We start from the raw sequence: 16514 nt of genomic DNA, 5'->3' as shown, positions 1-16514 counted from the left end.
GAATAACAGCGCCACATTTACTGGATTCAGTGAAGTGTTAAATAATGTGTTGCCCATCTGTTAATAAAAATCATTTTGTTCTGCTTCCTATCATAGCATAAATTAGTTTGATTTGCACACAGGAGGATATAACATTCCTGAAGAATGAAAAGAAAAAGAAAAAAAAAAAGCCTGGAGGTTTTCAGCAAGACTTCCTGATTTGCAATTTTTTTTTTTTTTTTTTTTTCTTACATTGTGTTTCGAGGCTTTCGCACAGCTCGGTCTTGGCTTCTCCGTTGGGTCTGAGTCCGGCCTTGGGGTTGAACTTGTTGGACATGGTGGCAGCAGTAACTACGGCCTTGAGGCTGCGTGTGCGTTTAGGCACATTCTGCTCAGGGTGTAAGAGAATCACGTAGACCTTGGGCATGTAGAGCAACCCGAGGGAGACTGATGCACTCAGGCTCACAGAGATAGTCAGTGTGGTGGTCTGAATGTACATCTGCAAGAGACAAACAGCAGACAAGCAGAGTACAAACATTTAACCTTGTTTTGACAACACACATGTTTTTTTTTTTTTACATGGACTAGTACAAGTGAAATCAGCTGTATATCATTAGAATTAAAACACCCAATAACCCAGATATAGGCCAGTTTCCATTGTGTCCAATAGAGGTTTGAAAACAATCTAATGATAAAACGTGTTTTAAATTGGCATCTCATCTGTTTTTATAATGAGTTTTCCGAACCAGCCAAAGCTACCATGTTTGTTTAATTTTCTGCCATGCTGGTTTTAATATGACCGTCACATAAATCTGGACACAGATTTGATAACTCCAGTCAATTGGATGCTACTCTCTCATAACAAGCAGGCTCATAAAAAGAAACAAGCTCATGAAAATTTTATGCATGGCCAAATCCTCCCAACCGTGAGAGAGGGCAGCACTGAACATCATTCTCACTCATTCCATTTTTATCATACGTAAAGCTGCAGCAAATTAATGAGTCATCTTCAAGGAAGCTTCTAGGAAGAAGAGAATCTTGCTTCATTTTTATACATCAGCTGTGCTCTGCTGTGACATACAAGTTGGACAAATAAGTCTGTTACTTTTCCTACCAGGTCTATAAAAACTGTAATGGTCACATTAACTAGGAATAAGCCTTTCCAGAAATCAAGAATTTCTGACACCTACAAACACAATATTGCCCACTTGAGGAAGAATGCCAAAGTATGCTTATCAAGTCTAACTAGAGCCAAATATTACCTCTTATTTTATAAATCCAGCTGTTTCAGAATCAACCACTTTGTGATATGACTTTTAACAAATATGTTGCACAGCCGATGAACATAATGAGTCCATTTCTTTCGGTTGATTACAAGGTTTGAGTTTGTTAGAATATCAGTGTTTTTCATGTTCCTTTCATTTCTGTTGATGTTATTAATGCATCAGTGATGCAGGGATCACCAGCCTGGTGTTTTTGTGTTTGTATCACTGCCATCTCCTCTAACCCCATCCACAGCTGGTCAAGGAGGCATGCCGTCCTTCATGAAGTTTTATTCTGCTGGATTTTTTTCTGTTAAAGGGGAGCTCTTCATCTCCACAGTTTACTGTTTAGGGAGCCACCAGTGGGGTGACGCTTATGCTAAACTGGGATTTTCAAATGCTCACACTTGCAGGAAGCTGAGTGTCTGACAGCAACACTGCAGGACTCTGATTACAGGTTTTAAACAAATTCAAACCTAAAATGATGTAGTGATAGTTTAGCTGTCGTACTAAATACTGGCAGATTTCCCCAAATTATTGAAAGATTACTCGTACAGAAGAACAGTTGGTGTGGCCTGTGATCCTCGCAGAAGGAGCTAATGCATTAAAAAAAATCTGTTACACACCATCAGTTGTTGTTGTTGGAAGAAAAATAAACACCTTTAATTATTTTATTTGGCTTATGGTAGAATGTGAAGGGTTAAAGTGAAACATGCTAGCTTCCCATCCTGAGATTTTCCTGCTATGTGTTGCTAATCTGTTATATTTGTGTGTGATATACTGCGATAATCTGTGATATTTGAAATTACAGGGGAACTGACCAATCCCATCTCTCCCCTAAATGAATGTGCTGTGTAATCACAAAATGTTTGAGAAGTTCCACCTAATTTTCTTTCATACTAATGGTAAGCTACCTGAAAATGTTCCACCAAGTTTTAACTGGTGAAGGCCATTGTCATTGTTAAATAATAGGAACAAACAAGCAAAAAGAAACCATAAGCGATAACAGGTTTAAATATGCATACAAATCACATTCACACACCCTCACATATTACACATTAACTGAGTGTCAAGCCACAGCATTTACATGTGCTTCCATTTAATTAGGAAGATATCTTTGCTAATTTATTAGCTGTGCTGCTCTCAATATTATTATCTTTTAACCTTAAAATTGTGGTGGTGTTTGGGTTGTGTATTCATACTCATATCATTGTCATCTTTCTTGCAACTGTGTTGGTTTTGTGTGTTTGATTGTTGTGTTCTGCTGCTCAGTCTATTTTCAGAAGTGTGTGTACAGATCGTGTGATTGTGTGGGTATTGGTCGGGAGGATTTATCTCCCACTTGCATTGTAACATGGCTTTGGTTTTTAAGCCAATATTTGGGAGTCACAGTTAGATGTTATTTCCAATTTCCAAGTTTCTTATGAACAAGTCATTATGATGCAGGAAGCAGGAACCACATTCCTATGTAAAATATGACACACAGGCATGTTTATACTTTTTTTGTAAATATATTTTTAGTTTCTATCCTAATGAGATTCTTTGACGTTTCAGAAATCTCCACCATGTGTCTTGCGTTTTCACTGTTGAGCAAGTTTATTATAAATCCCGGGTGTAGGTGAGGGTGATGTGAATATCAGCAGAAAGAAACATGATACTGTTTCTACGTTATTATGAGGGCCGATTAACTAATTAAGCCACGGTTGACTGAAATGTTCCAACATGATATCCACACACAAGCTAGCAAATCACAATTAGTATTTCTACCGTGCATGAAATTAGAATCCGCTAATAAAATCCTTCATGCCTGGGATTTATTTGTATTTTATATGACACTACCTTTATTTATAACATTTTTTTTTTCACTGGGCAAGTTCTCTTCAAGTTGGTTCCTGATGTTCTTTTATCAAAGCAGAGTAACATTTAGCCTCCCAGATGCGACCTCATTCTGAATAAATGGTTTGTTTTTATTGTTGTGAGTCTCCACGGTGCTTTCCCTTCAGACTGGCGAAACTCATCTTGGCCAACCCTGATATCACTTTGGTTTGGAGGCGGCAGAGCAGAATGAAAGAATGGAGGCAGTATGATGGAAGGACAGCTGCAGTGGCCCCTTCCCAGCTGCAGGAAAGGTTAACCAGTAAACTGCTCAGGGCTCTGTTCAGCCTTCAGGACAGACTGTTGAACATAAACAGAATAAATAGCTTTGCTGTTGTTCACACAAGAATGATATGCTAAAAGCACTTTGTAAGATGCAACTTCATGTTAAATTTTATTTTATATTTTATATCTTGTTTTCTAAATCATGCATGTGTATTTTTTTGCATTCACAGTTATTAAAATAGTTGCCAAATAATTATATGGTTATTAATACATTCACTAACTGTAGCAGTTGTAACAATTGTCACATTTTTTTTTCAATATAACTATTACCCTATAACTGTAGCTAAACTAGATTAATTACATCTATTACTTTTTTATTTTTACTATCAACTGGTTCTAAGGTGACACTAATTTTTGAGTTGATAGAAGGAACTACATTAGTTTATTTTGTTTAGGGACGTATAAGGGGGGTTAAGTTGGGATTTTGTGGGATAAAAATGGCTTTTAGTTCAAACCAAGTGTCGTTTTTCACACTCAAACCAATTTTGTCTTTGTTGTTTCATTTGAAATACTTCTGCATAAGATTAGCTACAAGGTAGCGGCTAGCTGAGTCTCCTGCTTTTGTTTGTTGAACAACTAACTGACACATTACCGCTACCAAGTGGTGGGAAGCTACACTGAAACTAAGTTTCTCGTGAAGATGGTAAAATATCCCATGCTGGACGGTTACTGCATATAACTGCAGATGGTTTATGCCTCTTCATTTTAATACCTATTAACTACATCATTGGGCGAAGCATGGTCACAATGGGATTTTTGTTAGCCAGCCGTCATCTTCTCACTCATCCTTCTAGGGTCTGTGATATGATGAAGCTTGTTTTTTGCATAGATGTTAATGTTAAAATTACAGTACACCAGTTTATTGTCCTAAGGTTTCTTTAACTGTGTCTGAAGTATGTATGCTGACGTTAAACATAGATGAGCTAGGTGTTGTAATATTGTTCCAAGTGCAACAAACATTTGTCATGCATATATAATGAATTTAGAGACACAATCATTTCCTGCTTTGCTGTGTGCCAAAGTGAGCACTCAAGTAACCTCTTGAAGAAGGACACTGAGGGTCAAACTTGTCCAGTTATCAAGGAAAATGGAACTGTTCAAGTAAATATGAAGTCTTTGAAAAGATGTTAATGTAAGAGGTTTTGTGAACATATATTGCTCTCTGTCAAAAGCCATGTACTGACCATGTGGCTTCGCAACCTGCCTACAACTCGTCCCTTGCTCACCCTCTCACCCCTCTTAGTCTCTTTCTTATTTAAAAAAAAAGTTGCAGTTGCAAGGTTTACTCAAAATTCAGGGGGTCTAGTAAAACTTCAGTTAAGATAATACTGTTATTAATTCATTCTTTTTTTTTAAGCGGTATTAAACAGTACATATGACATTTAAAAAGGAACATTTTTTGTCAAACTATAAATACAAATATAAATAATAAATATATATAAATAAAGCAATGCTAAATTATTGCCAACCTCTTTAAATCTGTATATTACTGTCTATATGACATCAAATAGCATCATTGTGCTTTTTGGTAAGAAGCTTCCTTCTATACTTCCTCATAGAGCTACATTTGCTTACAAGTGGAGTTCTGTTTTCACTGTCAGACAAAATCTAATGTTCAATCCATTAATTTCGTTCCCCATCATTGCAGTTCACCTGAGCATTTACTGAGTAGCGCACATAAAAAAAAGTTGCCGTATATCTCACACTCCTGTCATCCTACTGCCATCAGCCGATCTTGCCTCAGGCAAAACATGACACAAAAGATGCAGCTCATGGCAACATTAATCAATAAACTAGAGACAAGAAAAACAGCAGGGTTCTATGCACGAGTCTCTTCCTACAGAGAGCCAAGCGCAACTGATAGCACAGGATTAATTTGAGAGTTAATAAATGTAAACAGATTCTATTTTCAACCAGTAACGAGGGAGAGCCACTGCTTTACAATGCAATTGCTAACTTAATTTAAACCTCATAATTCCCACTCTGTGTTAAGTCACTGTATTATTTCTTGGCCTGCAATGGAAATGTTCAACATAAGGTCTTGCTGCATGAGAATTGACTATAATTGTGCTCTAATTAAGCCAATAAACAAATAGAAGCCTAAGGGGACACAATAATGTAGCTTCATGGGAGACTGTCATTTATAAAGATCACAGTTCTTTGGCCTTGATTAGCTTCACGGCCTGTTTACCCATTATTGGATAGCCCAGAGGTCAGCAATCGAGACCCAAAGGGCTGCTGTGCTGTAGGTCTAATGAATGTAACAACTGCTCTCTGAAGTCCAAGATGTTACTCAGATCTCTTTTCTCCATCACCTTGAACTTCATCATTTATTGTTGGGTCCGCAGGACATAACTGTGAATTATTCAGTTTTTCTCATGAGTGAGTAGGGACAACAGCCATTTTTTTCTTTTTACCAAGTGGCATAGCTCAGTAAGGATTAGGAGGACTTTTCCTTAGTGTTATGTTCCCATCTGGAAAACCCTGTTTTTTATTACAGCCAAGTTAAACTGTTCTGACAGAGACCCAAAGGTTCTGCATGTGTGTTGAGTGGCCATTGGACTGTGTGTTGTAACCATATCACAAAATGTGTGCAAATCTACACCCTTAGGTTAAAACACCTCTTCTGGGATTCGGTTCTGAAACTAAAAATGTGGTGTACTATTTGCTCTCTTACCGCAACTCTAATCCTGAGATTCTTTTACAATCATGTGCACACTTGCAAATATCAGTTTTCAAAGAACAAATAATGGATTTTTTGCAGGAGCTAGCCACAGTTCTAGAGACATCAGTATCTACATGTTAGAGCGGGGAAACAAATTCTTGATGCATCAAGATGTAGATATGGGTGATTTGGAACTGAGTCACAATTAAAAAAAATCTATATGTTAATTAGGTAATGGTGACAGCATGCAAGAGTACGGGGGGAGGGGGGGTGTTCCTATACCCACGGTATAGAGAAGCACAAGACAGCTAAAAGAAATCTGACAGCCATTCTCTGTACAAAGAGCTGCCATATGGAAGCTGTTTGGCTTCTTTGAAGTTGAAGTGAAATATTTGGAAACACGACAAACACTTCAGCGATAACCACATTACAAGTTTCCAGCTAGAGAAGGACAAAAGCACCCAGTTGTAGCTGCTGACATCCAGAGAACTATTTAAGAAGCAATGTGTAAGATTCATCCTATCTCAGAAATGGCGAAGCATATTACAAACATCGCAGCTTCGAGTGATGAAGATTTGCATCAATATTCAGTATTAGATCCAGGGCTTTTCTGCTATGTTGAACACTTTGTTGCTAAGATACAGCACCCCATCTCCCAGATATTTTATAGACATTGTGTTCCCCACAATCTACAAAAAGAGCAAATCAATGTCCTGAGATAATTAAAAAATAAACCCAAACAAAATAAACCCAAAATTAAAAAAAAAAAAAAAAAACTGGTAGGAAAGCTTCAACTGTGCACTTAATCAGAGATAATTGTCAGATAACTTCTTGTTCTTTAAACAAGAGCAGTTAATAAGTAATTATATTGTTAAGTAAGTAAACCTTTATTTATATAGAATGTTTCAAGATAAATAATCACAAGGTGCTTCACAATAAAACTAAACAAACATGGGAAACACATGATGAGAGAAAAAAAACAAAAAACAAAACAAACAGCTTAGACAAAAGCAAAGGAGTTCCATAGAGCAGGAACCACTTCTGCAAAGGTTCTGTCACCTTGGCTTTTTAACCGGGTATGCTGTACAGCCAGCAAGCCCTGATTACATTACCTCAGGGATCTGCTTAGCACAGATTAGGTCCCACGTTCAGTTAGCATGTAGCATGTTGGTCTAAACTCTATTCTTTATTATAGTAGAAATGAATTTGATTAAATCTGCACTAATCTACCAAAACTATGATGCTATAGGTTCACTCTGTAATGTAACTTTCCAGGTAATTACCACATCTCCGTTTGTTTCATTAAGAAAACATATTTGGAGTAAACTGAATGACTGCATGAATTTTCCCTGCTTTGCTTCCCATTACAGACAGTACCGTCTCACTATGGGCAGAACCAACTGTTCATCATAACAGTTTTGTGAATCTGTGTGTTATTACATTACTTTTATTTAGCAGATGTTTTTATACAAAGCGGATTATAAGTGAGGGGTACAGAGTAATACAGTGGAATTGTACTGAATTTGTCTGAGATAGGCTTTTAGTACAGAAGAGTTTAAATATCCACTGGAAGTGATTATAATAACTCTGCTTCATCAGTGGAGAAATCTTGTCTCTTGTATACTTAAGTCATGCTTAGAACATGTGATCCGTTCGCACAAATAAGTTGTTGAAAATGTTCTGCTGCACTTCATTGGAGTGTATCTGCAGCTGTAGAGAGGTGAACATCACCATATAGTATAAGTTTGGCTCACCTGGAACCTCCTCTGAGATGCTACCAAAACAGGAAGAAAGTAAGTGCCTGACAGTATGAGTTACTTGGTACTTTTCTATTGTAGGAGGCACCAAGTAGTTACAAGGTGAAGAAAATAAGGAAAAAAGATGCAGTAAGACACCGATAATCATTTATAGTTGCATTGCTGCTCTCAGATTTGTACCCCAATTGAATTGTAAGATCCCCAGAGAGTCCCACTCCTACTACAAGAGATGAGTCTCAGTATGTGATCTGCAGTGTTTTTATGTCGCTGTCTAGTATCAGCTCGGCTTACTTTAAACCTCAACCCAAGTGCTTCAGAGAAAAGAACTAGGAATGAGGTTGTCATATTGAGCTGAATTGAGCTTTATCATACTGACAGACTGAAAGCACATGGAAATGGGGTAATAGTGGCAGCTAAATGAAAACCGAGCTCACACTCCTGTTTGACTCTGGACTTGTTGAACTCACTGCAACTCCCCCTCTTTGTCTGACTAGTGCACTAACAGCATTTCTGTTGACAGTGTCAATATTGTTGCGGAGACTTCATGGGAGAAATAAACAACACCACTCAATTCATCAGTCCATTCATGCACTGTAATGACAGGACTCGTTTGTGTGGGCTGATTGAATTTGAAGTGAGCCCATTGTGCTAGAGACTCATTCTCATGCATGCTATTGTCTGATGCCCCACCTCCTGCCTCTGTCTTTGAGACAGCAACTGATTTAGACCATTTTTCCAGGTAAGCAGGTGACACACTCGTTCCTGAAGGCAGTATAAAGCTTGGTGATGACACCCTGCAGATGGACCAGATGTCTTTATTTAAATGACAGAGAAAGCCTCCCCTAGCGTTCGTTATATTGGTCTTTATACCAGATGACATATAAATGACTTCTGAGGCCCACTGTAAACTGGTGATGAGCACACAGGGAGCTAGATATGGTAAACGGGGGGAGGGGGAGTTAATTGTTCTGAAAGACATGACAATGTGGGCTGTGAGAATTTGAAGGGCCTGTCATTTTATAGTATGATTATTATGTGAGGTGTGTTTACTTTGTCATGTTCATTTCTGAAATAACACAGTTTATGTAACAGCTCAGCAAATCAGCCACAAGGTTTACCTTCACTGCCGATGTAGCTTCCATTTCTGTTCTGCCTACACATTCAAATTGCTTTCAGTAACCAGCAGTAACAGTTCCCTCTGAATCTGTAACTAATCTGTTCTCATTAGGCGATGTTCCTGTAAATTTAAGGTTTGGTTAGGTTTAGTACTTAGATTGAAAATATAACCTAGAACCTAAATAATATCACCAATATAAGAATAACACTCCTTGTATGGACTTTGGAGGTGCTTTCCAGTTGAGAGATGAGTATTTCTATACCCATCCCCTCCAAGAGTCAAATTCTCATGAGGCAAGAAACTCAACTCCCACAGTGCCCCAGATATGCTCATCAATGTGGCATTGTTGTTAAAAACACATGAATCTATAACATCCACATACACAGTTATGAAAATCATGAATCATCTGAATTATCATTGCTTCATTATCAGTTCTTAATTAGATAAATATAGCCTCAGATGAACAACAAATTACACATTACACTACCTGAATGTTAACAGAATGTTAACAGAATAAAATCATAGCTGTTTTTGACTTTCATTTTGGAATATGTGAATTAATATAAATAACTAAATGAATGAATGAAAAATAAAATAAATAAATAAACAAATAAATAAATAAATAAGATAGGTAAAATACTTATAAATAAAATCAGGCCTTGGAAAGATAACACTGAAGTGGCTTACAAGCTGTTTCTGTTCTAAACTAGCAAACACACTTGCCTGGCTGGTTTCTTACAGATTTGATATCCAAAATGTTCCCAGATTAAAGTAATTCCTGACATTAAGTACTCTTATAAATTGCAAACAAAAGGCATTGATATTCTTTCCTCCTTAGATTTGTTTCTAGTCAGGACAACCACTTCCTCTACTAAATTTACCCAAGACAAATGTAGCCTGTACCAACCTCTGGAGACACAACGCAGTCTGGTTCATGTGTATCAACCTAGTTAATGCAAACATGACTGATTCATATTTCTTTTTACAAAAGATTGCTTCAGATTTGCTTACATAGCGATTGACAACCCGGATACTGATCTGAAATAATTATTTTAAATGCAATGTTATCAGTGTCTCACTTCATTATAGAAAAAATTAGGCTCACTCTTCTTTATGATCTTGTTTCGGTACATTGAGCTTGACATGTGTTTAAGCACGGCTCTGTAAATTTCCTGCCATAACACTTCAATCATGTTGATTTATTACCTTGATTTGGTCACTCTAACACCTTGAGTCTTTACATGTTCAGCCATGCTGGTTTTGATTTGAGGCTGTGTCTAAGATCATTGTTGTGTTGCATGCACCAGTTTCAGTCAATGTTTCGCTGTCATACAGACAACCTCACATTTTACTTCAGAGCCCTTTGGTATACAGCAGTCCATGGTTGACTGACTGCAAGGAGCCCACGTCCTGCAAAACAAATCCAAATCATCACCCCTTCACCACCAAGTGTGACAGTAAATGTAAACTGGTTTTTGCCAAAGATTATGCTGTGCATTATGCCAAACGTCTTCAGTTCGATCTCATCTGTCCAAAGGAAACTGTTCCTTAAGCAGGTGTTTTTTTTTAAATGTACTGTCATGAGCTTTGACATTAAACATACTAAGGCCTGTCTGATAAGCAGCATTTGGGATTTTGTGCAGTTGTGATTTTATGCAGTAAGCACTGCATGTTCTGACCTTGCAATAAACTTGCTGGGAGGTCACTACTAGAAAGACTAACAACCATCTTTAATGTTTTCCACTTGAGAATAATAGAACAGAATGATGGACTCCAGATTGTTTAGAAAATGCGTTATAAACCTTCTCAGATTGATAGCAAAAGTAGCTTCTCTTAGATCATTGTTGATGTCTGTCTTTCTTGGCATTGTGGTAAAGTACCTGAATGGTAGACAAGTAAGCTGTCAACATTTCAGGTTTTATAGAGCCTCTCACACTTGTTAATGATCAATTAATTAAGTCTAGTCGATTAGAAGTGCCTAAGTGCTACTGATCCAATTAATTCCTATGGCTACAGTAAGTGTTTTACTTGAATAATGACACAACGAAAAACAAGAAAAAAGTTTGTTTTGCTCTGGTCAGTTCATACATCATCAGAAGCTTTGTCCAAGATGGGACGGGGAAATACTGGAGGGGTGTCTGTGTTTTTATGTCTAATGAACAATTGACCTAGAGACTTTGTCCATGGCACGGCAAGGTTGTGCATGCATGAGCTGTTAATTAAAGAAAAAGAAAAAAGTTCTTGCTTCTTGTAGAATATCTGTCGAGCTTTTCCACTTGTTCTCTGGCTCTGGAACAAGGTCCCCTCTGATCCGTCCATTACCTGAGACCTGGTGCTCTTTAAGGCTAAACTTAAAAGCTATTTATTTGTAATAGTTTTTAATATCTAATAATGCACATTGTTTTTCACACTGATAAGAAGCTGACTAGCAGCCTGTTTGGGGTGCACCCTGCTTCTCCTCTGACAACAAAGACCAAATCATTTTTTTTTTTATAAAAGACAATAAAATCATCATTTGTAAATGATAAATATTTATGAAACCCTTTCTCTCTTTGTATATTTGTAAATAGCTTTACTTCACTGCCAGGGTATGAGCATTATAGCAGAATTCTCTGTGTGTTTCTGGTGGTGCAAACATTCCCAACAGTTTAAAGTAAATGAAGCACATTGAGGCAACACCAGGTCAGTGTTCTGCAGTTAGTTCAGCAAATATGACACCTCTATGTTAACATCACACAGTGGCAACAGCATCAAACATGTGGGGGGATGGTGCGGATGATAACTTAAAGCCATCAGAGTAACAAAGAAATGCTGTGCTTCGTTGTCTGGCAGGGCAAATGTATATCACACAGCAAGTTAAATGCTTTGTGTCCTAAAAGTTTTTAGGCTCAAAAGCACTTTTAGTTATATATTAAATATGATTTTTCTTACTTAAATGAGGAAAGAAGGAATGTAGGACATTTCCCTGAAGCTAACTTCCACTTTGTCTTCTGTTATGTGTTTTACCTTTAATATAGCTCAGGGCATGATAAAAGTTTTCTGAATGATAAAAGTGTTCTCACATCATTGTGTGTACATTTTACTACAGGAAATAATAATTAATGAGTGACTCGTATAAATTAAAGCAGGAGAGACAGTGCTTTACATTGAGTTTAGGTTAATGAATGTTTTCTTTCCTTTTTTTTTTGTTTGTTTGTTTATGGTTTGTGGAATTACATCCAAGTGAGGTTATAGTAAATAAAACAAAATGCAGGACTTCATTTACCCTTCAAAGACTTTTTTTCTCTTCTGTTTAACTATTCAGAGCCATGCTAGCTAATGGATTACCTCATCCTCCAAAAAGCTGCTCCATCTCGTTGTGATTGTATAATTCTCTTTCATCTTCAGAAAGAGAAGATGGAATGATTAAACAAAGACCTTGCTGATATCCATGGCTGCTGTTGACATGCGACCTAAGATGTGCAACACTTGCATTAAAAAATAATGTGGACTTTGCACTTATTCCTCTTTACTCTGTTCCAGGGGCACTGCTAGATGTAGAGCTCTACTGGGCCACAGGAGCAACATTATGCAGATTTTTTTTTTTCTTAACCATAAAGTTCTGCTGTTTATAAAATGAGAAATGTTATGTTCCATCTGTTTCTCTTTACTAACTCAACTGTTGATTCCGAATAACTGCTGAAACAAAAAAACCAAATGATATGAATAATAATGAAATGGTTAATATAGGCTTTATGAGGACAAAGATCCTCTTTTCTGTGTGTTGTCCTGTGGCATTGGACTGGGGGGGTTATGTGTCTATTTTAAAATTTCTCATTAATTAATAAAGTAATCAAAGTCGGTTTACTTGAATGAAGATGCCGAGAGACTGAATTTTGCTCTAACAACAATGATGGATGTTCTTTGAGGGCCCTATCACCTCTCTAAAATTGTACAAAATGGTTTTATCCACACCTACACTGGTCTGTTCAGCCGAGTGCAGTGAGACAGCCAGAGGAGAAAGTCATGTATTTCTCAAAGAAAGCCAAGTCTGGATACCAAAATAAGGGAGAGAAAAAACATATGGCAAGAAATGGAAGTGAGGAGTAGCAGCTTTTTTTTATTGAAGAAACATTTTGAGCTGATAGCAGCAGTTGTCTGTTGGGAACACTTTAGGATTCAGTTGGGGACAACACATTTCTATCAGAAATTCATAGAAGTTGTTACCGCAAATCATTTAATTTTACAGACCTCATGGTTGAAAGCAGTTTCACTTGGTATGTAATTACTATACTGCAATGCCGCTACAGAAATGTGTTACTAGTAACGCGTTACTGTAATGTCATTATGTCTGTAACTAATACTCTAATGCATTACTGTTGCCCTGTGGTGCATTACTCCATTACTAGCAAAAATAATACATTCTGGCAGCTGTGAGCTTCTTCCTGTGATGCAGCACAGCATGAGCAATGTTGCAAAGTCTGCTTGTTGGGCTTGTTTTTCTGTGAAGTCACTGGTAAATATTGTCAGTCGTAAGGTTTTTGGGCTTGTTTTCTTAAGCGTAGTTGCTTACTCTGGCTTCCTCTGCACCCTTTGTGAGACCCTCCTGTTTCTTTCACAGATGTCCACAATCAAGCAATAACCCCGGATGCGGATTGGGAAACATGAACGCAACAATCCTTTTATTCAGGAACTAGTGTCCACAGCCCCGTTTCCTTGGTTACTGCAGGCATCTGAACCGGCACACCCCTACCTACACACGCACACAACTTCACGTGACCGAGAGACAGTGACAAGCCCCACAAATAACTAAAAATATATGTAAATAAAAATATATATAATATAAAGTAGGAGAAAGATTAAATATTGAGCAGCTGTTATGTTGCTTCTTATTTCTATTTATTTATTTTTCAAATAATCTGCTGGCCTGACTTAAATAAATTAGCATTGAAAACGTACTTTGTGTTTGGGTTTGTATTATCGTTATATTAGCCTGCATGGTATAAGACACAGAGTAGAAGTTTACAGTCGAACAGCAGGTGCAATACACAACATGACTTGTGTTTGCTGGTGACCCAGCCTAGCAAATGTTTTTTGCAGAACAATCATATATACTGAACCAGCACCACTTTATCATTGCAACATCAGTATAAGCAAAGACGAACATCATCAACCACATGGTCCTCGGTTTTAGACACAGAAGCTGCAGCAGGTCCATTAACAAGTCCAGGTAATCACTGAGGATGTGAGAAAAGGTGAGCTCAAGGAGGCAGTTAAGTTATTCAATTCACAATCAACTGCATTCAAACAAAAAAAAACACTTCAAGTTTTAGTCTATTGTATTTTATGATATAAGCAGGTTAAGATAATCATCTATCTGTCTAGCTTGTATGGGGGCTCTTCTTTGTGCAGCAGAGAGAGAGAGACATAGATGACGCAAGTGAATGAAGGAGAAGTAAAGGTTGCTCTGAAGGTATTGAGGAGGTTGAGGAGACAGGGGTAGACAGGAAGAGGCTGAGTAGTGCAGTACGGTGTCTGCCAGATGAACCAGGAAAATGACCAGAAAAGCCATTTCGTCATTTAGAGATTAAAATACGATATACTTATTACCTTTGTCTTATACCATGGGTAAAGTATGTGTAAGAACTATCAATCAAATCCATATAGGAGCCCACCAAGATGGTTTCTATATAGGGCCCAGAATTTTGTTCTATGCCCCTGGTGTTGTCAACCGAAAGCAAAACATATTATATGTTATTATAAATGAATAAATATGGATGAAGTAAGAAAATATTTCCAAATGAATATCAGACGGTTGTGATGAATGCAGTCAAGAAATGTCATTTTGATCCCCCTCTTACCTGAATATGGAGGTTCATTTTAAAAAACCAGCAAAATAAAAATAAATAGTCACTCCAATAAATATGTTGTTGACAGTGTGATGGAATTTATTCTCCAATAAGTGAGTCATGTTTTGTATTGAACCTGCTGTCTGTGAACTTCGACTACACCATGTCTTAAAACATGCAGGTTGAACACTGTTCTGGTGGTACTACCTGAAAACTTTATTTTCTAGTTGATTTATTTATTTATTTGATTTTTTGCATTGCATTGGATTGAGTTATTAACTAAATATTATTATACTTTTATCAGTATTAAAAATTGCCCTTTTTTAAGATAATATAGTTTACTATAAGACATTAAATCTGACTCAAATGTACCAACAGTGGGTCATATAATAATAAGACCGCCTTTTTCATCATACAGTAAAACCTTAAAGTTGGAATTTTCTCTCTTTTATTTGATCAATTTTAATCACCCGTAAAATTATAGTAGCTCATTTGATGATACCATTTTGGCTTTGATGTATGTTTTGTTTTATTTAGTTTTTCAGTGTGGTGACAGAGGCATCTTTACAATCCTGATACTAAATATGTCATGATTGATCACTCGTGACAAAGTCATATTGTGCTTACTGCGACATCTCAGGGTTAAATAATTAGCAGAAAGAACTGATGAATTTTTATATTGATTAATCTGTGTTGTCCCTAAATGAATCTCAGCGTGCTGCTGCTATCAGCTCAAACTGTGTGTTAGTTCAGTTGTGTTGCTTATCTCTCTTCTCAAAGAAATCAGTAAGCAGCCGTTTTTCACTTCGTTTTCTCTTCCTTACCTTACTTTCTTTTCATTTTTGGCAACCTGATTGTCCTCGCTCGGGGAAAGACGTAACTTTTCCCTGCTGCCTGTGTCTGTTTTCAACATGTGGATGGTGTTGATTGGAGAGATTGGAGGAGTTCATGTTTTTATGTGATAATTTATAATGCAGGACAGGGGGGTAGAAGGTCAGTATGCAGATTCGTGGTGGCTTGGGCTTTGTTGTATTAATAAGTCATTGTACTGCTGGTCACATTTTACATTTTTAATGCAGTACAATTGGTTGCGCTCATATGCATATTTTCTGCAAAGCTTTGGAGTTCAGAAATTATTTTGGATTCTTAGCGAGACACAATGCTCATTTTAGTTCTCTTGAGAATGTTTTTCCACAAAGCGAACTATCACAGCCAGTTTTTCAGGCCAGCATTTTAATGCATTGTTTTGTTTAATCCCAAAGGGAAGGAGGTGCGGATTAATTTGTTGCATCTGTCAGACCCATACTGGCTCCGCTGATAGTGTCCATGCCAGTATGAGGCTTTCCCTCACTACTGTCTTCTGTTGTAGCCAATGAGCTTCTTTTGTTACACTGCCAAAACACCTCTTTCAACTGGATTGACACATTTTCACAGTGTCATTGTTGTACCCTTTTGGCTTTGCACATGGACTGCCTACTCTGAATATGCAGTCCAGGCTCAGCCTCTATTTCCATTGCCATGTTATTTTTTTATTTTTTATTTTTTTTTTTTGGATTCCTTTTGACCTGTAGCCTCCCAGAGCTCCCACTGGATATGATCCAGGTCTGTAGTTCATGAGGTTGGATGAATTAATTTGACATGGGAGTATGTGTGAGCTTGTGTTTGTGTAAACAGCTCATGGGTCTTTAATGTGCAGTGGCATACAGACGTCACATATATATGAGTCATAGGCTTGTGTACTGTCTT

The 16514-nt window shown here is 37.3% G+C and overlaps 1 protein-coding gene across 1 annotated transcript in view; it reads right to left on the bottom strand.

Annotated features, from left to right (window-relative positions):
- LOC121637246 (metabotropic glutamate receptor 4-like) overlaps positions 1-16514 on the bottom strand; it is a 218966-nt gene that overhangs the window by 5486 nt on the left and 196966 nt on the right. Inside the window, exon 10 of the mRNA XM_041981278.1 lies at positions 232-478. Within this exon, the coding sequence (XP_041837212.1) occupies positions 232-478 (247 nt within the window). The remainder of the gene's footprint in view (positions 1-231; positions 479-16514) is intronic.

The sequence above is a fragment of the Melanotaenia boesemani genome, chromosome 3 (genome assembly GCF_017639745.1).
Source record: "Melanotaenia boesemani isolate fMelBoe1 chromosome 3, fMelBoe1.pri, whole genome shotgun sequence".
In the NCBI taxonomy this organism is placed as follows: domain Eukaryota; kingdom Metazoa; phylum Chordata; class Actinopteri; order Atheriniformes; family Melanotaeniidae; genus Melanotaenia; species Melanotaenia boesemani.
The sequence above is the reverse complement of the archived record's forward strand: the minus strand, read 5'-3'. Positions and strand labels throughout refer to the sequence as shown.